The sequence below is a fragment of the Rhinatrema bivittatum genome, chromosome 2 (assembly GCF_901001135.1).
Source record: "Rhinatrema bivittatum chromosome 2, aRhiBiv1.1, whole genome shotgun sequence".
Lineage (NCBI taxonomy): Eukaryota > Metazoa > Chordata > Amphibia > Gymnophiona > Rhinatrematidae > Rhinatrema > Rhinatrema bivittatum.
The window spans coordinates 279,686,296-279,713,756 of NC_042616.1; the positions used below are offsets into that span (position 1 = coordinate 279,686,296).

Here is a 27,461-nt window from a genome sequence, read left to right on the forward strand (position 1 = left end):
GTCCCTCTCCATGACTATGGAGAAACTGCAGACGGTAAAAAGAGTTCTTGAAAGATAACTGAACTGCAACAGCAGAAATAAAAGTTGACTTAGCTGATTTATCAGAGCAAATTACTATTTTCCAGCATCAGAAGGCTGAAGTGAAACAGAGAATCTCTGTAGTAGAGCATCTAGTACCATACAATATCAGTTTCCTTATTGCAAAGGGATCCTGAGGATTTAAATAATCATAGTAAAAGGAACACCTTGGGCCAGATTTTAATATCTACGCCCGATTTTATAAGATGCGCGCGCATGTTATAAAATCCGGGGTTGGCGCGCGCAAGGGGGTGCACACTAGTGCACCTTGTGTGCGCTGAGACCTAGGGGAGCCCCAATGGTTTTTCCCTGTTCCCTCCGCCCCCCCCCTGGGAGTGGAGATAGAGTGAAAGGAGTTGAGCCTAGAGGGGGAGGGGAGAGAGAATGGCAGGTGGAGGAGTTGGGGCCTGAGAGGGCAAAGTGGCCAGGGGAGTAGGGAGAGAGTGTGGAAGGGACACACTTACAGTGAATTTCTAGGGAAATTGTCTAAAATATTTAAAATTCTGCAACTTTAAGTAATAACCTTTTTCTGTATTAATTTAAAATGTAATTACTTATAGACTGTGTATTCTTCTCCGCTTAGGATGAGAATTATAAATATATCTCACAACAATCGTACTCTCTCCTACAAATAAAGTTCTTGTGAACTAACTACTTATTTTCGAAAAAATTTTAGACATGAAAAATAATTGGAGAAAAAGAGGTAAGTTTCATATTCAGGGTGCTCGTCTCCGCGGCGTTGCGACCTTCTTGAGGTCTAATCATTAACTTGCCTCCTTCCTCCTTTATGTGTTTTATTTAATAATTCAAAAACGATTTTTTAAATAATTTTCAATATGTAAATTTTTCTAAAAATCAAATATTTTCTCCACCTTACATAATAGGATCATTAAATTTTTGTACTTGTCAAAAAAATTTTTTTTGAATACTTCTGTTTAATGTCCAGACTCTTTATTCCTATGTTCGGGTGGAATTATTTGAATTAATTATAATAATGTAAACATCTTCTCATTGCAAATCTTCTGTGAATAGAAACGCCAATCTCTCACACTTTGAATTTATGGACGCCCGACTCTTGCACTTTAAATTGCCACTACCAACAATGAAACAAAATTGTAACTTATCTCCCGACACAGCTGCGTTTCGAAAATTTATTCTTCCTTCATCAGGGGAGCATATCCTTTCGTTTTCTTGTTCAATCAGGTATTCAACAATTCGTGGCTTTCCCGTTCAATTTTTAAAGCGCTGCATGGCTCTCTACGTCCTCCCTCTCGGGCTAACAAGCTCCGAGTCAACGGCGTTCACTCGGAGCCGTTGACTCGGAGCTTGTTAGCCCGAGAGGGAGGACGTAGAGAGCCATGCAGCGCTTTAAAAATTGAACGGGAAAGCCACGAATTGTTGAATACCTGATTGAACAAGAAAACGAAAGGATATGCTCCCCTGATGAAGGAAGAATAAATTTTCGAAACGCAGCTGTGTCGGGAGATAAGTTACAATTTTGTTTCATTGTTGGTAGTGGCAATTTAAAGTGCAAGAGTCGGGCGTCCATAAATTCAAAGTGTGAGAGATTGGCGTTTCTATTCACAGAAGATTTGCAATGAGAAGATGTTTACATTATTATAATTAATTCAAATAATTTCCCCCGAACATAGGAATAAAGAGTCTGGACATTAAACAGAAGTATTCAAAAAAAATTTTTTTGACAAGAACAAAAATTTAATGATCCTATTATGTAAGGTGGAGAAAATATTTGATTTTTAGAAAAATTTACATATTGAAAATTATTTAAAAAATCGTTTTTGAATTATTAAATAAAACACACAAAGGAGGAAGGAGGCAAGTTAATGATTAGACCTCAAGAAGGTCGCAACGCCACGGAGGCGAGCACCCTGAATATGAAACTTACCTCTTTTTCTCCAATTATTTTTCATGTCTAAAATTTTTTCGAAAATAAGTAGTTAGTTCACAAGAACTTTATTTGTAGGAGAGAGTACGATTGTTGTGAGATTACTTATAAACTGTCATGTATATTGTGTCATTTTGACCAATCTAAAGTTTGCAGAATTTTGGTTTTGTACGCAGAATTCCCTCAGGAATAATTTACACACGGTTAGCAGATCTTCTGAATCTTTGATTTTCTTTCAGTTTCTAAGTTCTCAATCTCTCTTGCATCCCTGATGGGAGGGATCTCCTGGAAGCAGGCAGCTCTCCTGCTCCAACTTGACAGAAGGGGCAGTCAAAACCTTCCTCCTGGATCTCAAAAATTAAATTCTGTTCCCTTTCAAACGGGCCAATACAGTAAAGTCTGCGGGAGAGCGGGCGTTTCCCGCTCTCCTGGCGCGCGCAATTCAGTATTTAAATTAGGTCCGGCGGTAGATCCGGGTAAAAGGAGCGGTGGCTGTCAGCGGGTTTGACAGCCGACGCTCAATTTTGCCGGCGTCGGTTCTCAAGCCCGCTGACAGCCACGGGCTCGGAAACCAGACGCCGGCAAAATTGAGCGTCCGGTTTTCGGCCTGACAGCCGCGGGCCGAATTCAAATTTTTTATTTTTTTTTTACTTTTTTTACTCTTCGGGACCTCCGACTTAATATCGCTATGATATTAAGTCGGAGGGTGCACAGAAAAGCAGTTTTTACTGCTTTTCTGTGCACTTTCCCGGTGCCGGAAGAAACAAAGATCGGCACTAATTTCTGAAAGTAAAATGTGCGGTTTGGCTGCACATTTTACTTTCTGTATCCCACGCATTTGTATGTTGAGGGTGCTATTAGGTGCCGCGGGTTGGACGCGCGTTTTCCTCCCCTTACTGAATAAGGGGTAAGGGAAAACGCGCGTCCAATAGCGGGCTAACAGTGCGCTCCGTTGGAGCGCACTGTTAGCCCGCTATTGGACAGTACAGTGCGCTCCGTTGGAGCGCACTGTACTGTATCGGCCTAAAAGGAAGTTAATACTGGAGTTCCTCCTTGTAGCAGGTCACTACCTCCTCCGTCCTTGTTGAGAGTTTGGAAGAGCAGGTCTCCCGTAACCTGAACAGCCCAGGTGGTGCACAGGCTCTTGCAAGGTTCCTATCCCTTAAAAGGAAAAAATCCTGAAAATATACCCAGAGTGAAAATGCCAACCAGCCCGGGAGTGGACTTGTAAAGGAAAACCCTCCCAACCCTGGTCCGTCTCCCCTGGCAGGGTTTGCCTGGCTCTTCTGACTGGGCCTAAAAGCACAACTTAAGCTAGGGCTAGCTGCTTGGGATTTTAGGATTTCTACAATGAATATGCAAGAGATAAATTTGCATATCATGGAGACTCAGTATATGCAAATTTCTCATGCATATCCCTTGTGGATATCCTGAAAACCCAACCGGCTTTGGGGTCCTCAGAACAGGTTTAAGAAGCCTTGTTTTAAGCAAAAGCTCCTTTCTACCTCCTAACTCTGAGCAAACCATAAGGCACTGCTTCCAGAACCTCTGGAGCGAGCTGCTTAGAAACCTCTCAAGAGGGATGGCCATTCCAGACCCCTCAAAGGGAGGGGTTGCATTTGAATGGTATCCTCCCCAAATGCACTAACCTGATCTTCACTAGCTCAACTAAGGGTTCATCCAGGCCTTAATGGTTAACAGAACTAGATGTCTGTTACACTACTTATGATTTTCCTTATTGGTATAATAATTGCATCACCTCTCACAGAATTCCTTTTCTGTTTATTAATATTGTGTATGTGTACTTTGTTTATACCTTGAAAAAGTGCAATAATGTTTTTAATATAAAACTTGTCTGTAATAAAAGGGTTATGTTATAACTGAGACATTTTAAGGCTGGTGATAGAATGACAACAACCCTATGTAACTGATACGTTCCAATAGTAGATGTTGTCATTTGTGAAACTACAGTATCCATCCCAGTATAATAGGCCATCTTTGTTATAACCATGGCCCTACTATTGTTGGCTAAACTGCAATGTAAGAAGGTTAATTGATTTGCCCAACTCCTTTGCAATAGAAAATAAGTGGCAGTGATGATATTAGTTCCAGAAGTCAATGCAGGCAGTCTCCTGATTTTCTAGTCCCTGGCCCAAACAGGGTATTTACTTCTTTCATGAATTAAAAATCAGACTCATAATAAAGACTGCTAACAGCAAATAAGCTAGGAAGATATTGGACGAACATAAAAACAACACCCAACCAACCTAATCTTAATTAGAACGAGATACCTAATGCCTCATCTATCTTACTAGTTGAGGCTCTCATCGTAGGAAGAGTGAGGATTTGTGTAATTGCATTGTACAGTGAGGAACAAGATGTCTGCATTCTCAAGGGGGCGTGGGTGCAGTACTGTGATTTATCTCACTTTTACTAGGTCTAATAGGACCCAGCAGCAGAATTTCTCTGTTTATCTAATTAAGCTCATTCAACGGAAATAAGAGGAAGCGTGAAATGTCAGAAAAGACAAACATTTTGATTTTTTCTTGTTTGGTGTGCAAATCTTTTCCGTATCAAAACTATCCAGCAAGAGCGTAGGCAGATTTTAAGAACTGTTTATTTCCCACAGGCCATGCAAGATCTTTTAAGATGCAAGAATCAAGTGAGAAAACTAGCACTTTGCTTAGATCATCATTGTAAAGTATGGTGCTGGTTTTAAAGATGCCATTGTACTACGTATATGTAAGAAAAAAACAAGAGACAGGCTTTGCTGTAAAGGATTTTGACACCATGGTCTAGGTGTAGGTGAAACCAACTATTACTTGAACTGCCTTGGCCTTGGTTTAATGCCTCATGCTGCTTTGACTGTGCATCAGCGAGTGTGACGCAGTCATAGGATGTTTGACAAGCCAGAGTGCATATTTTTCCCCCAGTGATGTCATAAATTGTAAATTACAGCAGTTCTATATTCTCTCTTTTTTTGCTTTTAGGTTCTCAGCAACCAGGAATGCAGTACCTCTCTGATCCATTCGGACCTATGGTAAATCCAATGGCTCCAGCATTCCATGTGCAGCCCAGCTCGCCTCAGGGGAACCTCATCTATCCTCCTCTGCCTTCTTACTGTAACACACCACCTCCCCCTTATGAACAGGTGGTGAAATCCTCCAAGTAACAGTCCGAACCCATTCAACCTGACTCCGGGAGAAGGCACCATAGCAAAGGCCCCAGGAAGGGGGGGGTCTGCTTGCTTTCAAACTTGCTGATTTGATAGCATTCTTCCTTTTGCCTCTATTACTGTTAGCTATAAATGATTTTTTTTTTCATTTTGCTCAAGAGGAAAATCTCTAACAGACATTTTCTAAAGCGAGAGTAACTTTTTTAAAATGTACTTCTTTTTTTTTTTTTTTTAATAGAAGTGGATATTGAAATGTTTTTTTTTTTCCTATTATATATTGCCACTTCTGTTAGTTGGAGGTGGATAAAGTGTTGTGTAAAACAACATCAAGCGCAGCTCCAGTGCTTCACGCAATCACAACGTAGCTTGAACTGGGTTGAAACCCTAGGAGAAGGAGTGAAAGAGAAATTAGATGCCCTTTTCTGAGACTGAGAAGATGACAGATGAATTAGTCAGCCTCCCTCTCTTCAGGCCCTGCTTTTAACTCTTCTGAAAAGCATCTACGGCTGCATTCGTAATGAGCAAAAGTTGCAGGAGCTAAACAATGTTGTGGCAGAGGGTCCAGTTTAAAAGATTACCGCTCCAACTCAATTGCCTGAACAGTGGACTGAACATATTCAAAAATAATTTTTACAAAGTTCATGATTCCACCACTGCACACTTTGTATACATACAGTAATATTTAGCCTAGATCTTATTTGCTGGTATATTTAGCCAGGCATGGGATCGTGATGTAGACTTTTTACAGTTGTGAATGCCATGCTCACATTTTACACTATTGTTTAAATATAGCACAAAAGTGACAAGAGCTCTTGGTTTAACCTATAACTATCAAATACATTTAGCAACAGGGCAAAAAATATTTTGCCCTCCAAGGTGTATTTTATTTATGTGAGTGAATGCAATGTGGGCTGTGAGAGAAGTCCAATAAAAAGACGCCCTGGATTTGATTTCTCTTCTTTGCATTGCTGTAAGAACAGAGGCCTGCAGATTGCAGACTAATACAGAAAGAAAATATATGTACAAGGAAGCTTCTGAGTGGAAACTTCAAATTCTCATTCGTTTCATGTTCTACTGATAAGTATTACTTGATATTAACAAGTGGAAAAAGCATGCAAAGGCATGGCTTTGGGAATGCTTTCCAACAAAACTCTGAAGAAGGGAGTGGTGGGCTTCGTACATTACATTTTGAATGCATGCTGGGCTTCAGTACAGTTTTTTCACTTAGTGCAACGTTTTACTTGTTGCAACCATAAACTACACAAGGTAAGTTGGAGGGTGGGGAAGAGAGAATAGAAAGAGCAATTAAGCCTCGGTGTGTACAGCAAGGAGTGTGATCCATATGGGAGGCAGCTGGAGGCTACAGAACATTGGTAGCATGGCATTCCAAAAGCTTCCAACTTCCATCGACTCACCCCCAGCCAAGAACAAAACTGAAGCAGGATCCATCCCAATTTTCTGATACCAGTAAACATTCTCGTGAATTAGAAAGTAAGCAAGAGTGGGTTCATACATGCATGATACGTGTACCTGTGTGTATCTGCGAGGGGTGGGTGTGTGCAGAACATATTGATGGGTTGGGTAGGAATGGTGGTGGGTTCTGGGAATGGATGCATAGTGTGTGTGTGTTTTGAAAGGCATGATTGTGGTGTGTGGATGCAGAGGGTGTTTGGGAGATTGTATTAGTAGGTGTATAGGGGTCTGCATGATAGGTCTGTGTGAAGGGATGTGTGTGTTTTGAGAAGGTTGCTGATGGTGTAGGTGGGTTGTATGTGGGCAGGTGGTGTGTGTGGGAGTGTGCATTGGCATGTATGTGTGTGTGAGGGGGGGAGTGTTTTGAGAGGGGTGCAGATTGTGATGTGTATATGTTTAGGTGCTGTAAGTGGTGAACCATCCATTGCCAGCTGCTTCAGCTTATTTTCCTGTCTTTGTCTACCTTTCTTTCTGTGGGCAAACTTCTGGGAGGGGAGACTTTTGGAATGGAGCTGTCGTCCCACAGCCTCTAACTGCTTCTGAATATAAAGTAGTGGCAATTTTTTTGGTACGGTTCATTCTGTGAAAGTATTGACCTGATGCTTCTGGCTTTCAGATGCATCAGAGATTTTCCCCTTTTCTTCATGCATGCCAAATTTGGTGATTTTACATCCCTTCATGAAGAGATATTTCCCCCCTGCATGAAGGGATAGGCACAGATCCCTTTTACATAAATTTTTCCAACATTCGATATGTCAAAGTATTCATAGAGGTCCATATTCAGAAGCATTTAGACAGATAACTCAACAGTGAACCGGCTAAAATATTGGGGTGCTTAGCTGGCTATATTTTAGCAATAAGTTAGCCGGCCAAGGCCTAGATTTATCAAATTGCTGTAAATATCACATGCGGTAGAAAAATCATGTTTTGTGGTAATTTCCTAATTATCACACTTACATAATTGCATTTTCCTACGTGGGTGTGTGCGAGTGTGAGACAGAAAGGAGACAGTCTCACTCTCTACAATGGCCTTGTAGTAGTTAGCTATTTATATCGCTATAGGAGGCCCACCTAGTAACTGGAGCTGAGGTTTAGGTAGTAGTGTAGGGGTTAGGGGCCACTTTTACATGCAGAGTGAGACTACGAACAGTACACTCTTGTGAAGATTTGATGACCTTCGGAGTGAGGAAACTCACCCAAAGATGAGATTTGTGCAATGTTTTCTTACCCTAGCTTGATGTTACCCGGGTAGAGAGTCCATCAAGCTAGGGTGAGAGAACATTGCACAAATCTCATCTTTGGGTGAGTTTCCTCACTCCGAAGGTCATCAAATCTTCACAAGTGTGTACTGTTCGTAGTCTCACTCTGCATGTAAAAGTGGTCCCTAACCCCTACACTACTACCTAAACCTCACCTCGAGTTACTAGGTGGGTCTCCTATAGTAGCTTAAATAGCTGCTGACTATGACACCACCCCCAGATGTGCGCTCTCTCATCGCAGGCCTTCCCCCAACTCTCCTCTCAGACTCCTCCCCCAGCCTAAAAATGCCCAAAATGTAATTTGTGAAAAAAAATCGTAAATTGCGTTATGGGCATATCGCACAGCTTGACACAATTGAAAAATGTTGGGATTACTACCTGATAATCCCCTTTTCCTTAGTGTAGACAGATGGACTCAGTACAAATGGGATAGTATCCGCGTGCTAGCAGTTGGAGACGGATCTGACGTCAGCACAGGGGCGTATATATCCCCACAGGAAGTGTAGCTATTCAGTAATCTTCCTTGCAAAAGCTGTTATAGTGTACTGACGCACAGTTAAAAAGTGAAAACAGGATTCCCCTGACCGATTGATAGTAGCTGGAGACCGCCAGCATTCCCAACCGAAAGGCGTGGACACCTGGTAGAGTGTACGCTCTCATGGAAACAGATGACATAGCTTACCTGGAATCGGTGATACCCATGTACGCAGGCAGCTGGGCAGGATGCTGAGTCCATCTGTCTACACTAAGGAAAAGGGGATTATCAGGTAGTAATCCCAACATTTCCTGGCATGTAGCCAGATGGACTCAGTACAAATGGGATGTACAAAAGCTTTACTCCCCACCTGGGCGGGAGGCTGCCTGAGGCCCATGTAACACCGCCCTGGCAAATGCTGAGTCCTCCCTGGCCTGGACATCCAGGCGGTAGAATCTGGAAAAGGTATGGAGGGAGGACCATGTCGCCGCTTTACAGATTTCCGCAGGCGATAGCATCCTGGATTCCGCCCAGGATGCCGCTTGAGCTCGGGTAGAATGAGCTTTGACATGTAGAGGCGGGGTTTTTCCGGCCTCTACGTAAGCTGCCCGGATAACTTCCTTGATCCAGCGGGCGATGGTGGGCCGAGAGGCCGCTTCACCTTGTTTCTTCCCGCTGTGCAGGACGAACAGATGGTCCGTCTTTCGTAGGTCTTGTGTAAGTTCCAAATATCTGGGCAGCAATCTGCCAATGTCGAGATGGCGCAATAAACGCCCTTCTTCAGATTTCCTCAGCCCTGCCGTGGTAGGCAAGGTTATGGTCTGATTAAGATGAAACCGTGAAACCACCTTAGGTAGGAAGGAGGGAACCGTACGAAGATGGATAGCCTCTGGAGTGATCCTGAGAAATGGATCCCGGCAGGACAATGCTTGTAGCTCTGAGATGCGGCGGGCTGAACATACAGCCAGCAAGAATACCATCTTCAAAGTGAAGGAACGAAGAGACAGGCCCCGAAGGGGTCGAAAGGTGGATCCCGCAAGGAAATCCAAAACAAGGTTGAGGTTCCACAAAGGCACAGGCCACTTCAGTGGCGGACGAATATGCTTGACCCCCTGCAGGAAGCGAGAAACATCCTGGTGCTTAGCGATGGTCTTGCCAGCCCTCCTGGGACCATAACAAGACAGCGCAGCCACCTGAACTTTGATGGAGCTGAGGGAGAGACCCTTCTGAAGGCCATCCTGCAGGAAATCCAACACAACAGAGATCGTGGTTGCATGTGGATTGGTGCCATGCGAGTCGCACCAGGCTTCAAATACTCTCCAGATCCTGATGTATGTGAGGGATGTGGAAAACTTGCGAGCTCGGAGGAGGGTATCAATCACGGGCTCCGAGTAACCCCTCTTCTTCAATCTAGCCCTCTCAAGGGCCATACCGTAAGAGAGAATTGAGCCGGATCCTCGTGAAGAATGGGACCTTGATGTAGAAGGTCCCGAAGAGGAGGCAGGGGAAGGGGCTCCCCTGCCAGTAGTCTTCTCATGTCTGCATACCAGGGTCGTCTGGGCCAGTCTGGCGCCACTAGAAGGACTAGGCCCTGGTGCCGCTGAATCTTGCGGATGACAGCGCCTATCAGAGGCCACGGAGGAAAGGCGTACAGTAGAGTCCCTGGAGGCCACGGCTGAACCAGGGCATCAATTCCGTGTGAGCACGGGTCGCGCTTGCGGCTGAAGAATCTGGGTACTTGAGCATTGGACCCGTCTGCCAGGAGATCCATGGCCGGAAACCCCCAATGATCCACAATCATCTGGAAGGCCGTGGGTGAGAGCTGCCACTCTCCCGGATTTAGGCGTTCCCTGCTGAGGAAGTCTGCTGTGGTATTGTCCTTCCCGGCGATGTGGACGGCGGAGATGTCCTGAAGATTCACCTCCGCCCAAGTCATCAGAGGGGCGATCTCCAGAGACACCTGTCGGCTTCTGGTTCCGCCCTGACGATTGAGGTATGCCACCGTGGTGGCGTTGTCGGACATCACTCTGACCGCCCTGTTCCGCAGTCTGTGGGCAAATTGAAGGCAGGCCAATTGGACAGCCCGGGCCTCTAGACGGTTGATGTTCCACGCCGCCTCTTCCCTGTTCCACTGCCCTTGTGCGGTGAGTTCTTCGCAGTGTGCGCCCTAGCAGCTTAGGCTGGCATCCGTGGTGAGCACAATCCACGTGGGTGAGGACATCTTCGATCCCGTGCTCATGTGGTTGGACTGCAACCACCACCGTAACTGGGTGCGCACTCGGGCAGGTAGAGGCAGGTGCGCGGAGTAGGTCCGCAGATGGGGACTCCAGCGAGAGAGCAGGGCGTGTTGGAGAGGCCTCATATGGGCCCTCGCCCAGGGCACCACTTCCAGGGTGGATGCCATGAGACCAAGAACCTGCAGATAATCCCAGGCGGTGGGTCGACTGGCTCCCATCAAAGACCGGATATGCTGCTGAAGGTTCAACGTCCTCTTGGTGGTGAGACTGACCGTGTCTGCCCGGGTGTCGAACTGTACTCCCAGGTATTCCAGGGACTGGGAAGGCTGTAGGCAGCTCTTGCCGAGGTTGATAACCCAGCCCAGGCTTTCCAGAAGGGCTATCACTCTGTCGGTGGTCCGAAGGCTCTCCTCTCGAGACTTCGCCCTGATCAGCCAGTCGTCTAGGTAGGGATGGACCAGAATTCCTTCCCGCCTGAGCGCCGCCACTACTACTACCACCACCTTGGTGAATGTCCGTGGCGATGTCGCCAACCCAAAGGGCAGGGCCCGAAACTGGAAATGGCGGCCTAGAACCTTGAAGCGTAGGTAGCGCTGATGATCCGGATGGATCGGGATATGCAGGTATGCCTCTGACAGGTCTAATGCCGTGAGGAATTCCCCTGGCTGTACTGCGGCCTTGATGGAGCGTAGAGTTTCCATGCGAAACCGCGGGACCCGTAAGTAGCGATTGACTGACTTGAGGTCCAGGACGGGCCGAAAGGTACCCCCTTTCTTGGGTACAATGAAATAGATGGAATAATGGCCAGAACGAGAAGAAAAGAGAAAAATTAAAGTAGTCTTGGAAAGCACGCTCAACTAGCTTGCAGGCACTCCAAACTGCTTTGGAGACGGAAATTACTGAATAGCTACGCTTCCTGTGGGGATATATACGCCCCCGTGCTGACGTCAGATCCGTCTCCAACTGCTAGCACGCGGATACTATCCCATTTGTACTGAGTCCATCTGGCTACACGCCAGGAAAGGTGTAGTTATTTTTGGTGTTAAAACTGTGTGATATTGTGTGTTCTGGCTTCGCAAAGTGCAAAGCCAGCCCACTTTTTCAGAAATCCCACCCCAGACTCCTCCCCTTTTAAAACTTTGCATCACACCATGCTTTATAGAACTTAGCATATGCGTTAATGCATTTTTCACATGCAAAAATGTCATAACGCGATTTGATAAATGACCCTGTAAGTTAGAGGCATTCTGAGAGCTAACTGGGAGGAATTGAGTTAGCCAGCTAACTTTAAGATAGCCAGACATATTCAATAACATGGCTGCGCTATTGATTATACCTCCAAAGTTAGCTGGATAAGTTCATCCGGCTAACTTTTCTATCTAGACAGTGACTGAATATGGACCTCAAAATGTCTTGTATACTGAGAGATTGCTCTGAAGAACCTAAGTCTGGTTGAAATTTTTCAAAAAATATGTAGTGGCCTGAGTTTAAAATTGAGGATTTGGCTACAGTACAAGAGAGTTCAGACTTATGAGTGTATAGCTCCTTTTTGAAAGTAATGTATGTAAACCCTTCCTGCTGCCTCCCCCCACCCCACACCTCGCTGCTGTCCTCTGTCAGGTATGCTGAACTGCTTGCACACTCTTCTTAGAGGACATTAACTCTGCAACAAATATCCTAAAAAGCATTTTAAAACCTTGTTAGACAGTTGTTGAAGATTAGCCAATCCACTTTTGGGGATTTGTTTTACCTTTCAGTCAGGGCTTCGGATGTAGCTCAAGGTTCATGGACTGGAGGAAATTAACATTTATGACTAAAAAGGTAAATCAATTTTGACATGCAATGTAAGGGAATAATATATATATAGCTATAGAAGTAAAAGAGACAGCATCCCCCTCATCCTTTCAAACAACCAAAAATTGATGACAAGTTACTTGCTTGAAAAATTTGCCAGTGGTATTACCTCCTTCTCCAAGTTCCACCTACCACACAAAGGTGTTTTATGAAAGTTCATTCTGCTTCTGCAGCTCTCATAGTTTCCAGCATGTTCTAGCTGAGTGTTTGTTATGCTCTTATATTTTTGTAGGCAACACCAAGAATCTTTTATACACTTGTCATTTTTCTGTAAATAAATGGATAACAAAAGTATAGAATCTGTGGAAAAGAGGATCTGCACACAGAACTTTTACTCCATTATCCAAAAAGATAAAGCCTAGGGACAGGTCTCAGCCCTGTCTGTAGTTGTGGCTCTAGTTTCTGCAAGATGCTTGTCCTATGCCTCTTTCCAAAACTTGTAATACAACGGGCAATTTGCTTCTGAGAAATCGCTTAAAGTTCTAATCGTACCATACACTTTTATTCTTGGATGACTGGCAGGGCGGTGTCTTGCTTGTCCTTGCTCACTGTGAGATAAGTTCAAAAATATCTTTAGTGTCAAAATACTCTTAGAATAGCTGCCGGTATCAGGGACTGCTCTTTTCAGGAACCTATGAAAACCACCTGCTCTATCTGAAGAGAAGGGACACAAGTCAAAAATCAATGTAACTTTTCTTCGTTTGACAGCTGTATAACAAAATGACTCTAATGGTTGGCAGTTGAAACAAGTGGAAGAGTAAAAGCTGTTTTTGAGGCAAAAGTCTTGGAATGGGCTGTTTTAATAGCATCATTTCTTGTAACTGCAATAACTTGATGATGAGAATAATAGCTTTAAGAATTGGATGGCCTATGGAAGGCCACCTGCTGATAAAACTATGGGAATAAATAACTGGTAAATGTCAGAAAATTGTTTCCATGCTCAAAGAAAACAGATTTATATATTTATTCATTTAAACCCTAAAACCCATTCCATAGGCTATCTTTCTTCTGCTGCTACTCATTTTGCTTCATGCATGCATTGCACTGTGTTACTGTCAGAGTATTGTTGCCAATGGCTCTACTTCTGTGCTTGCTGGCAGCCCCGTTCAGTCCCCCTTCGACATAGCAGATCACAGAAAAATAAGAATGATTATATCCTGCATCTTTTATGACACTGACCCACTGTGAGCATACCAATAGTACCTGCATCTATTATATATGAAATATTTATATGGATTAGTTTGAATGATGATGATACAGTGTGTCGGTAACTGATAGCTGTAGTTATCTTTTCTATTGCAATTGCATACACAATGCCAGATAGTTACAGGATACAAGTAAAAAGAGCACTGGCCAGTAGTTACTCTGAACTAGAAAGCTCAGATAAAAGGGTTTCTTGAAAATTGTCCACCCTGAATCTAGGTAAAAGTACATATTTTGTTCCAGAGTATACAAACGTTTACCCACATTATCCCAGGACAAGCAGGATGATAGTCCTCACATATGGGTGACATCATCGATGGAGCCCTGATACAGAAAACTTCTGTCAAAGTTTCTAGAAACTTTTGACTGGCACACAGAGCCCACTGAGCATGCCCAGCATGTCATGATATTCTCAGCCACAGGGGTCTCCCTTGAGTCTCTTTTTTTCCACGTTGCTGTAAGCCTCACGTGATAGGAGCTCGGTGAGATTTTTCCTCACTTTTTCCTCACAGAAAATATAACTTTTCAGTCACAAAATTATCTACTCGGGTCTCCCTTTGACATATTATTCGGTGAGTACTTTTTGAGTCACTTTTTCGGTCGATTCCTGTCACCTTTTAATCGGTACCCGCAGGACATCGACCGTTACCCGGCCTATTTTTTCACCATGGCCTCGGGATTCAAAAAATGTCCAAATTGTAACCGAACTATGTCGATAAACGACCCGCACAATGTTTGCGTTTTATGCCTGGGATCAGGCCACGATGTCCGTGCTTGTACAACTTGTGCCCAGATGATACCGAAGGGCAGGCGTGCCCAGTTGGATAAAATGGAGGAGCTGTTTAAAAAAACTCACTCCATCGTTATCTCGCCATCGTCACCGAAGAAATTGTTGAAAAACATCGAGGTAAGAAAAAGGCCGATGACCGACCCTCACTGACCCCATCCAGATCTTCCATAGCGTCTTTATCGACATCTACTAGAGAACATCGTGAAAAAAAAGATGCCAGACACAGTTTCTGTCTCCGATCCATCGGAGGGAACAGCCTCTGCATCGGCACCGAAAGAAATCGAGCCGATGCCGAAGCATGTCCAGGTACTAGAGCCACCACGCCCCTCTGTACCTGAGATACCGAGGCGCTCTCCACCGGGATTGGTGTTAGAGACTGTGCCACCACTCTCAGTCGTGGAAGAGCCAGTAACGCCAGTCTTACCTTCTCCTGTGACAGTCGACAGTCCCAGTCTCCAGGGAAGAAGTGACTTCCATGGTCCAACAAGTGATCGGCGAGGCATTCCAAAGATTCCAGCCTCCTTCCATGCCAGCACCGGTATCTGCACCGACACCAGAACAGTCAATTTTTCAACCTTTACTGAATAAAATCGACGCATTAATCGGAGCTTTTCCTGCACCGACACAGATGACGCTGACAGCTCCCCCGCTACAGCCATCGACACCATCGATGCCAAAACATCCACCGATGATTCCTTTGATTCCAATTCCAGGCTCATCGGAGGACGATGGGAGGGACTTGGATTCCTTCCCGGGGCCATCGGGCCTTCAACACTTCCAGGTACCGACATTACTCTCAATGCCACTCCCGGATCCATTGATGCCATCATGACCCGGTCCATCAGGTGACACTGGCCATAGATTGCCATCGATGCCTTTACTGCCTCCTTTGATACCAAAGCAGATTCCAACTCAACCATTGAAGTCTGCTTCAAAAACAAAGCATCCTCTTAAAAAACACAAACTAGATCCTTCTGGGTCACCTTATCAACCTCACTACAGTCCTTGGGATGATGTAGACACTGACACTGATACAGAAGATTTACAGTCTGAGCCTTCTCCACCAGAAGAGAGAAGGAAGTCCCTTCCTGAGGACTTGTCCTTTGCAAATTTCATAAAGGAAATGGCAGATAAATTCCCTTTGAATTGCTTACTGAGGAGGATACAAGACACAAGTATTGCAATTTGTTGATGCACCTAAGGAGGTGATGGCAATACCCATTCATGAAGTGCTTCTGGAACTTCAGCATCGGTTATGGGAACATCTTTGCTCTGTACCGGCTGTAAACAGAAAAACAGACGCAACATACCTGGTACAACATAGCCCAGGTTTCCAAAAACCAATTACCACATCACTCAGTGGTCGTTGGATCGGCTCAGAAAAAACCAGGAAACAGAAACCACACTCTTCTGCCCCACCAGGGAAAGAAAAGAAGTTTTAGATGGCTTAGGAAAAAAAGTTTTTCAGGGATCCAAGCTGGTATCTAGGATTGCAGCATACCAACTTTATTTGACGCAATATCAAAGAAACTTGTGGAAACAAGTTCAAGATATTGCCGATAATCTTCCTCAACAACAGCAGCTGGCACTAAATACTCTCATTGCCACAGGCTTCGATTCTGGCAAACATGAAGTACGAGCAGCTTACGACTCATTTGAGACATCCATCATCTATCAGCAGCTGGAATCAATGCACGAAGGTGGGCTTGGCTCAAGGCCTCAGACCTCAGGTTAGAAGTCCAAGAGAGACTGGCAGATCTCCCATGTACTGGAGACAATCTCTTCGGAGAAAAAATTCAAGACACTGTCTCCCAGCTCAAAGATCACCATGAGACACTCCGTCAGCTCTCCAGATTACCATCTGATCAGCCTTCTTCCATACGAAAAGCTAACAGAAGAGATACCAGAAGGCCTTTCTATAAGCCTAGAAAGTACTATCCACCTGCTTCTTCAGCGCGTTCCTACCGTCCACTGCAAAGGGGATATACACGCCAACCAAAGCAAAAAAAACCAGCCACCTCCACAAACTGGTCCAGCAGCTGGTTTTCGAAATACATCAAGAGAACAGAAGCCTCTCTACCAATCCTATGCCCCACTTACCAGTAGGAGGTCGACTCCATCATTTCAAACACCAATGGAGTCTCATTACCAAAGATCAATGGGTATTAGCTATACTGAATCGGGGATACTGTCTCAAATTCAAAACAATATCCCCGCATTTGCCACCCATCACATTTTGGACAAGAACTGTCATCACGTCTCAACTTCAAGTAGAACTCGCCTCTGCTGACCACCAGGGCTATTGAACCAGTTCCCTGGTCTCAACAAGGCAAAGGGTTCTATTTCCGCTATTTCCTAATTCCAAAGAAAAGAGGCGGCCTTCGCCCTATCTTAGACCTCCGCAATCTCAACAAATTTCTTCAAAAAGAAACATTTCGGATGGTATCTCTGGGAAACATCCTTCCATTGCTTCAATGGGGAGATTGGCTCTGTTCTCTAGGTCTTCAAGACGCTTATGCACACATACCCATTTCTACACAACATCGCAAGTACTTACGATTTGTCGTGGGGAAACATCATTACCAGTATCGAGTCCTGCCATTCGGACTCGCCTCTGCGCCTCGAGTATTCACAAAATGTCTAGCAGTTGCTGCTGCACATCTAAGAAAAAACAGCATCCATGTTTTTCCCTACCTAGACGACTGGTTAATGAGAAGTCCATCCAGACAGGGAGCTCTGTCTGCCTTAAAAAGCACAATAAGACTATTGCACTACCTGGGATTTCTAATCAACTATCAAAAATCCCACATTGAGCCGTCTTAACTCCTCACGTTCATCGGAGCAGACCTCGACACCACAGTAGCAAAAGCTTTTCTTCCAAACAACCGTGCCAACAATCTAGCACGATTAGCGAAATCAATAATCCACTGCCAGTTCGCCTCTGCCCATCAACTTCTAGTGCTACTAGGATACATGGCCTCTACAGTGCATGTTACCCCTATGGCGAAGTTAGCCATGAGAAGAACTCAATGGACTTTGAAATCTCAATGGTTCCAAGCTTTCCAACCACTGTCGTACACAGTTCAAATCACCCACCAATTACACCTTTCGCTCCATTGGTGGACAAATCGAGCTGCCTTAAAAGCAGGTCTCTCATTCCAGCAATCAATTCCACAAGTCATCTTAACCACAGATGCCTCCAATTTGGGATGGGGGCACACATCAACAACCTCCAAACGCAAGGTACATGGACCATGCTCGAAATGAAGTGTCAGATAAATGTCTTAGAACTTCGAGCAAAGCGTTATGCCCTTTATGCCTTCAAAGACTGCCTCTCGAACAAGACTGTGCTGATACAAACAGACAACACAGTAGCAATGTGGTACATAAACAAACAGGGGGCACAGGTTCTTATCTGCTCTGTCAAGAAGCAATACAGATTTGGGCCTGGGCTCTCAAGCACTTCATGCATCTCCGAGTAACTTATCTGGCAAGCATACAGAACATTCTAGAAGATGATATCAGTCTACATTTCCATCCCCATGAATGGTCTCTGGATCCAGATATAGCAAGCAAAATTTTTCAGCGCTGGGGTCACCCAGCCATAGACCTCTTTGCGTCCACACTGAATCACAAAGTGGAAAGGATCTGCTCCCTCCACGGATGTCGACCAGCGTTCCCCAGGGACGCCTTTGCTTGCCCCTGGAACACAGGACTTTTATATGCGTATCCTCCGATCCCGCTCATATCCAAAACTCTCGTGAAGCTACAACAGGACAGAGGGACAATGAGCCTCATAGCCCTGTACTGGCCTCGACAAGTATGGTTTCCCATACTCCTCGACCTCTCGATCAGAGAACTAATTCGCCTGGGCACAGCACCCACTCTCATAACTCAGAATCAGGGCAAGTTGCGTCATCCCAACCTGCCAACTCTTGCCCTAACAGCTTGGATGTTGAAAGCTCAATTCTACAACCACTTAATCTTTCAACTCAAGTCTCTAAAGTTCTTGTAGCTTCACGAAAACCCACACGTAAATCTTACCACTCTAAGTGGACCAGATTTACCAAGTGGTGTACGTAAAACGGTTTGGACCCTCTCTTGCCCCACTCCTTCTTTACTGGATTACTTGTGCCACCTTTCGGATTCTGGTCTACAGACTTCTGTAAGGGTACACCTTAGTGCCATAGCAGCATACCACAAGGGAATAGGGGATGCACCAATAACAGCGCAACCCCTGTGAGTCGATTTATGAGGGGCTTACTCCACCTTAAGCCTCCCATTCGACTACCGGCTACTGAATGGGACCTAAATTTAGTGCTAGCGAGGCTCATGCGATCCCCGTTTGAGCCTCTGCACTCCTGTGATGAAAAATGTCTTACCTGGAAAGTATTTTTCCTCGTAGCCATTACATCTGCTAGGAGGGTCAGTGAGTTACAAGCACTTGTCACATATTCACCCTATACAAGGTTCTTACATAACCAAATAGTTCTTCGTACTCGCCCCAAATTCCTACCAAAAGTGGTAACAGATTTTCATCTCAATCAATCCATAGTCTTGCCTACTTTCTTTCCAAGACCACACTCTCACCAGGGCGACAGAGTTTTACACACCTTGGATTGTAAACATGCGCTAGCCTTTTACCTGAACATCACGGCAGCCATAGAAAATCCACCCAACTCTTTGTTTCTTTTGATAATAATAAACCAGGAGTTGCAGTGGGAAAACAAACTCTCTCCAACTGGCTAGCAGACTGTATTGAATTCTGCTATAAAAAAGCAGGCATTCCTCTCCAGGGGCGAGTAAAAACGCACTCAGTAAGGGCTATGTCCACATCAGTAGCACACTATCGTTCAGTGCCTATTGCTGATATCTGTAAAGCTGCAATTTGGAGTTCTCTTCACACCTTTGCAGCACATTACTGTGTAGACAAGGAAGGACGACATGATTCAGCCTTTGGACAATCTGTCTTAAAGAACTTATTTCCAATATAGTCCCAACTCCTTCTACATCCAACCTGCTGTGATTTCCGGCTGCCTCATTTTTTCCAACAGTACACCAGTTGTTGTGCCATTGCACAAGTTGAATGCTGTTGAACCAATACAAGAATGACTCAGCCTGTAGCTTGCTAATCACCCATATGTGAGGACTATCATCCTGCTTGTCTTGGGATAAACGAAAATTGCTTACTTTGTAATAGGTGTTATCCCAGGACAGCAAGATATAGTCCTCACGAAACCTACCCGTCACCCCGCAGAGTTGGGTCCGATACGTTTTATTATTTTATTTTTTTCGCTCACGCTTACTGCTACAAACAAGACTGAAGGGAGACCTCTATGGCTGAGAACATCATGGCATGCTAGGCATGCTCAGTGTGCCAGTCAAAAGTTTCTAGAAACTTTTGCCCTGATACGGAACCAGATTTACCCTGATACGGAACCAGATTGCCCTGATACGGAACCAGATTTACCCTGATACGGAACCAGATGTCACCCATATGTGAGGACTACATCCTGCTGTCCTGGGATAACACCTATTACAAGGTAAGCAATTTTGCTTTTTTGTGAAGGTGTTCCCAGGGCAGGAGAGGAACATATTTATGACTAGAAAAGGTATCTACAGAAAAAATTGGTATAAAGCTCAGGATACTTTTACCTTGGGAAATTTTCAAAGGGAAAGTATGCGTGTCCTTTTCCTTTGAAAACTGGGGCAATATCCAAAGGGAGAAGCATCTGCAGATTTTACACCTACTTGCATAGTTCTGAAAATTGCCCCATAGTATTTTTCAACTCTATCATCTTTCATGGGCAGTAGATGTCCAGAACGCTAAAAATGCTGCTGTGTTTTGTGGATTCATGCAGATACAAGGCTATTGCTGATCTATAATCAATAAAAATTGAAATAAAATACTAACACAAGAGCTTTTATATAATAGCCTCTCGCTTTTTTCAGATTTTGGGAACATACCAAGAAAATTGAGAAATGATCAAAGAAAATGAAGTGGGTAACTGCTCTGGGATAAATTAAGGCACATTCTTAATAACTTTGCTCCTCTTAACTTTTCTGTTGGTGATTTTTTTCTCCGTTTTCCAGTTCTGGATTCCAGTGGACCTCTTTTGCTGCAAGTCTCTCTTCCTTAGGCCTCCTTGTAGCATTGCAGTGGAATCGGGATTTGGTGAAGGTACATACTACGTGTGCTCATTCCTGTGGGAACTGGGCTCCTCTTTCTCCCAGTAAAGCACTGTGTAATAGCTTCAGCAACTTAGTTCTAGACTTGATCGTCTGCAGGAATGAGCAAGGTGGTGTATTTTTCTCACTTTTTTTTTTACCAGCAGTTTTTGCCTGCTATGGGCTTGCAGCTCAATGGGAATGGCCTCTACTGGGGCTTCAGTATCAGAAACCTTCATTTTCAAAGATCAGGTTGTAACCCACTTTAATTCATCTCCCCCTTCCACTTAGCCCAGCCATCACATCATCGGGCCTTGGCCAGAAGCTACAGCCTGCAGTTTCCGTCTGAACTTGGTACGCATACACTCAGCGTCTGGCCATTCAGTGTAGCTGCTGTGCAATGGCCAAGAACCCCTCCCTTCCAGGGGCCCAGGAACACTGCTTTCAAAACATCCCCAGCTGCATCCAGCACAGGAAACAAAAGCTTGGCTGAGGAATCCAATCCAGGTCTCCCCCATGGCAGTGTGCAGCACAGATATTAGACCATCAGGCCCATCTTCTAAGGTAGATTTTTAAAGACGCACTGATTTTATAACATGTGCGCGTTGCCATGCGAATGTTATAAAATTCGATACCCGCGCGCACATGCGTACCCAATTTTATATCAGTGGGCACATGTGCGGGCAGGTCGCAGTTTGCATGTGCAAGGGGGGGGAGGGGAATTTTAAAAACACGTGGCGAGCCAAACGGCCCATGCCCAGTTCCCTATCCCCCTATCTACTCTTCCTCCCTTTTCCCCTTTCCTTCCTAACTCCTAACCCCCCCCCCCCCCCCCCCCAACTATTAGAATTTTTATTGTTGTAGAACTTACTTCATCTTGGCGGGTGAAGTAAGTTCTGCACCAGCCGGCTGCCAGCGTGCGCTTCCTCGGGCCAGGGTTTAATGGCCGCTGTCCCAGCTGGCCTCTACCACAACCCTGCCCCCATCCCCGTCACAGGGCCAGTCCCTTCCGCATTTAATCGGGAGCTATGCGCATGGCCGGGCCGTTTTAAAATGTGCTCAGCGCGCGCTTAGCCCAGTAAGGCGCATAACTCCCGGTTTCTGTACAGACCGGGCTTTAAGATTTTTGCCCTATATGTCTTTTTATTCAGAATACTGAAACATACTGCAGGGTGCTTATATGAGGTTCTTGCCTTCCAAAAATTGGTTTTAAATAGTAGTTTTCTGATGACACACTGAAGCAATCTTAAACCAGACCATCCCTCCATCTGTAGTCCTTTGTTATAGTGTAATGAGGTTAAGACTTAATAAGGGTAATTTTCAAAGAGACTGCTGGGGGTAGCTTAGTGCTTTGGCCACAGATGTGGCCCTTTAGAAAACTGTGAAACCAATAAGTGCGAAAAATTACACGCATAGGGAAGAGGCATTCCAGGTATGAGATCTGATCGGGACTGGGACTTACGTGCATACATTTTGCTTTTATACAGTATGCACAAATTCTCTCAGCAAACCTATATGCACCAAATTGCAGTGTAAACATGCACATGTAATTTTGCTGGAATAATTTTCAATGCAAACATACATACGTAAATTTGGTTTGAAAGTTGGTGCAAATTGGGTGCACAACAACTTACCGATTCATATAGCTTGTTATAAAATTACACCCTCATATAAGAGGCATAGTAACATAAAACAAATGGCAGAAAAAGACCAAGTAACCCATCCAGTCTATGCACCTATGTCTGTCCATCATGCAAAATATATGTATTTATTTACATATAGATAAGAACATAAGAAATTGCCATGCTGGGTCAGACCACAGGTCCATCAAGCCCAGTATCCTGTTTCCAACAGTGGCCAAGAATAAGCAGTGGGTTTGTGCAACTTTACCTTAATAAATGGTTTATAAACTTTTCCTCCAAGAACTTGTCCAAACCTTTTTTTTAAACGCAGCTACACAAATAGTTTTCACCATATCCTCTTCTTACAAATTCCAGAGCTTATGCACTGAGGGCCAGATTTTAAAAGGGTTACGCGCATAAGTTATGCACGTAACCCTTAAAAAAAAAAAAAACCCTGCGCGCACCAAGCCTATTTTGCATAGGCTCCGCGGCACGCGCAAACCCCGGGACACACTTAAGTCCCAGGGCTTGTAAAAAGGGGCGGTCGGGGGCGTGGCCTGTGTCGGGGCCTGCCGTGGCAGCAGAGAGCCGGCTCGCGCAAGTTATGACTGCCTGGAGGGCAGGCTTAACTTCGCGGATAAAGGTTAGTAGGGGGATTAAGGTAGGACTGGGGGGTGGGTTAGATAGGGGAAGGGAGAGGAAGGTGGGGGGAGGCGGAAGGAAAGTTCCCTCCGAGGCCGCTCCGATTTCGGAGCGGCCTCGGAGGGAATGGGCAGCGCGCGCAGGGCTCGGCCCACGCAAGTTGCACAAATGTGCACCCCCTTGTGTGCGCCGACCCCGGATTTTATAAGATACGCGCGTATCTTATAAAATCCGGCGTACTTTTGTTTGCGCCTGGTGCACGAACAAAAGTACGCGCGCTCGCTGTTTTTTAAAATGTACCTGAGTAAAAAAAAGGGGTTTTTTATTGATTTTAAAAGCATCGCCTAGTAACTTCATTGTGTATCCTTTGGTCTTTGTACTTTTTGAAAAAATAAATAACTGATTAACGTTTACTCATTCCATTCCACTCATCAGTTTATAAGTCTCTATCATATCTGCCCTCAGCTGTCTTCTCTAAGCTGAAGAGTCCTAACCTCTTTAGCGTTCTTCATTACAGAATCATTCCATCCCGTTTATCATTTTGATTGCCCTTCTCTGTTCTTTTTCTAATTCTGCTATTTCTTTTTTGAGATGTGGTGATCAGAACTGCACAAAACACTCAAGATGAGGCCACCGCATGGAGCAATAAAGAAGCATTATAATATTTGTTGTTTTATTCTCCATTTCTTTCCTAGTAATCACTAGTATTCTATGTGCTTTCTTGGCTGCTTCTGTTGCACAAGTACAAATGTTGCTGTTGCTAAACATCTGGCCTCCTAGGTCCTCTGGGGAGCCTGCCAGGCAGACACAGCTACACGAGTGCCTGCATTTCTGCTAGGACTTATATTGTGTTTGCAGCTTGCCAGTCCAACTCAGCTGCATAGTTGCCTGCATTTGGCTTTCCAACATTTCAAATTATCCACTGTGCCATTCATTCTAGCAGTCCCAGCACTCATTGCTGAATCGTACAAGTAGAGCACTTTAAACATGCCTTGCCAAGTCAAGCCTGTATTTTGTCTTTACGTTTAGCAACTAACAATCCTCTCTGCTTATCCCATGCCTTACTTTAGTCTTTACCCATTTATTTAGCCCTCCTGCTTCAGGAGGGATTCTATGCATCCCATACCTTTTTCGTGAAAAAGATAATTCCTGATGTTGCTCATGAGTTCCTTTCAGACCTTCATATCATTAGCCATTGCTCTAGAGCTTCCTTCCCATTTAAAATGGTTTTCATGTTCTATTAATACCTTGCAGGTATTTGGATATCTCTACCCTATCTTCCCTGTCCTCTTCATCTCATAGGGTTTCTGGTGCAGATCCCATACCATTCTGGTAGCCCTTCTCTAGATTACCTTCAGTCTATTTATGTCCTTCCTGAGGCACAGTGTCCAAAACTGGACACCACTTCAGGTGAGGTCTTACCTATGACTTGTAGAACAACATAATCACTTCCTTTTATCTAGTTATGATTCTGCATATGCTTCTAGCATCCCTCTACGTTGTTGCATTATTTTGTTACCTTGACATCATTGGCTATAACAACCCTGAAGTTTCTTTCCCTGCTCTGTTGACATCAATATATCTCACCCCATGTTGTACCTCTACCATGAATTTCTACATCTTAAATTGCATAACTGCAGTTTTTTGTATTGAAAGGCGGATAGCAAGCAGTTAACCCACTACTTGAAATTTCTTAGAGCACTTCTTATTCTTTTGCCTTAGGTGTGTTCACTTTGTTGCAGATTGTAGCATCAGCAAAACAAACTTTTCCTTCTATCCCCTCTACAATATCACTCACAAAGGTGTGGAACAGGTGTGTCAGCAACAGCAGGTCACACAATATCACTGCAAGGCAGTTGATCCTGTTATTTATTATACAAATCCTAGTTTCTGAAACTTACAACATAATCATAATGTTCAAGTCAGTGCTACACAGAAGACAATTCCAGAAGGGCACACAACAGATTGTGATGACAAAATAGCAACATTCCATATGTAGAATAATAAAGAGATGGGTATTTCAACCCCTAGGCCAAAATCTCTTCGAAGAATGATACCTTCAGAGAAAAATTGCATCTGCTCATATTCCCTGTGACCCTACTAAGTGAAGGGTTATTTGCATGTGCAGAATAGTTTGGGTACTGTGTGCTGTATTTTTGCACACCTTCAACAGTGACTTGCTGAATAAAAGGTGAATTTTAAAATCAATCGGGGATGCTCAAATAAGTTGGACTTAACGCACACTATGTTTTAAGAGACACCCAGATAACACGCTCATAAATTTCCAAAAAGGGGGCAGGGTGTGGGCATTTCAGGGCCTGGCCTTGAGATACATGTATAAATGTGTGTTGCGGCCCACTCAGAGAGCCCCTGCTGCATAACTTTACTTCAGGTATGGATGACATGTAAGTCATAAAAGGATGAAGTCATTTCTTTTTTATAATTTTTTATTTATTGCAATTTTACATTAATACAATCAAGTATATAAGCTTGATAGACAGGGAAATTTAACATCAACAATTATAGAAAAGAAAGGAAAAGAGAAAACTTGATGGGTGTCGAATTATACACTCCAATATTAAATATATAATGTTGATGTAATCAAAGTTCTCAAATGAGGGTATCCTTAACTCTCTGGAAGGCTATCTTATTCAGAAGAATATTTTATGTTAAATCTGTTTTTATTATAAATAATGAACATTACCAAAGCATAACATTTGGTACATATTTTCTTAACTCTATCCATATTTTTACCCCTCCTCCCATAACCCTACCTCCCCCCATCCCTCTTTCCCTCCCTGCATCGAAGAAGCACAAGGATCACATATCAAATATCTATACGATTTAAAAAAAGACTTTTAGATTCATGTGGTAAGGTTAGAATAAAGGGAAGCCAGACTGCATTTATTGCTCTTCTAGTCTTGATAGACAGGTGATTAATAGCCAAGGTTTCCATGGTTAGTAGATTTATTATAGAAGAACGCCATAATAATATAGATGGTCCTTCTGAAGTTCTCCAGGCTGTTAGTATGGCTTTGCAAGCTAATAAAAAAACTTTTGTAATCCAGAGAATCGAGACCTTATTTCTTTTGAATGAGTTAGGAAAGATTCCAAAAAGTGCCACCAATGAAGAAAATGGAATTTTATAACCCACAACTTTATTTGCAGTATGATAAACTTTCTTCCAAAATATTTGAATTGTTGGACAACTCCAAAAGGAATGACCCAAGTGTGTTGGTCCTCCTTTGCACCTGATACATATATCAGAGTTAGTGAAACCTGCTTTGAATGCTTGATGCTGGGAAATGTACATTCTATAGATAATTTTATATCTAGTTTCCCGCAAGAGCGTATTAATTGTAATTTTACGCGTACTAACAAATGCAGATTTCAATACTGCAATTGATATCGGTTGCTCAAGTTCTAATTGCCATTTAAGTTGCACCTTCTCCAAGGACCAAATCTTATATGAAGACTCTAATTGTTTGTACAAATATGATATAGAACGTTTCTGGGGGTTTTCTGGATCAAACCAGTTACTTAAAAATTGCCAATTAGTGTCCATGAAGGTTGGTGAACCAAGCGATTGTATATAATGTCGAGCTTTAAGGTACTGATAATAGTCAATAGCTGAGAGTTTATAAAAAGAACGAAGTTCTTTAAAAGTAAGAAAAGATCCATCCATATGTATTAATTGTCCAATGCATCTGAGTCCCGCACGGTCCCAAAGTCGAAATCGTGATGCATCCGATCCTAAAAAGAACTTTGGATTACCACAAAATGGAAGAAATGGTGATATGTTGTCAGATAACGAATTCTTCCTCATTAGCCATATCCATGTTCTTCCTAAAGGTTGTAAAAGCAGATCTGATTTGATTGTGCGAGATAAAGAAGCGTTAGGAGCATGTAAAGCATAACGAAGCGATATTGGAAGAAGCAATTGTGCTTCAATATAGGTGTCTGAAAAGTATTGTGTGCCCATCAACCAGTCCCCTATGTATCGTAAATTAATCGCATGATTATAGAGTTTCAAATCCGGAAGACCCATACCTCCCATGGATAGTGGTTTCATTAGGATAGATAGTTTAATTCTTGGTTTTTTCCCCTGCCATAAAAATTTTGTCACTACTCTCTGATATTTGCTAATAGTCACATGAGTTAATAGAAGAGGTAGAACACTGAGCACATACAGCCAACGTGGTAATAATGTCATTTTCAATAAGTGTATTCTTCCAATAAGAGAGAGTGGGAAACAGTGCCAAGCATTTAAAAAGCTGTTAGTTTTCTGTTGCACTGGAGATATATTTAAGTCATATAGCTTGGAAAGGCTTTTTGGAATCCAAATACCTAAATATTTTAATTTATCATTTGTCCATTTTAAGGGGAATTTCCCATACCAAGGTATAGATGCATCAGGACCTATTACCATGGCCTCAGATTTATCGAGATTTAAACTAAAACCTGCATAAAGACCATATTCTTCAATCACATGAAGAGCAACTGGAAGAGATTTGGTGGGGTTTATCAAATGCAACAAGAGATCATCCGCAAATGCAGCTAATTTGAATTTTGCCGATCC

At 43.7% G+C, this 27,461-nt stretch overlaps 1 protein-coding gene across 2 annotated transcripts in view; it reads left to right on the forward strand.

Moving 5' to 3' along the window:
• VOPP1 (VOPP1 WW domain binding protein) overlaps positions 1-6,109 on the forward strand; it is a 222,462-nt gene extending 216,353 nt beyond the window's left edge. For both annotated transcript variants that reach the window (XM_029589562.1, XM_029589564.1), the window contains one exon: positions 4,975-6,109. In XM_029589562.1, coding sequence (XP_029445422.1) covers positions 4,975-5,156 — 182 coding nt within the window. In that variant the 3' untranslated portion in view covers positions 5,157-6,109. The remainder of the gene's footprint in view (positions 1-4,974) is intronic.
• The last annotated feature ends 21,352 nt before the right edge of the window (positions 6,110-27,461 follow it).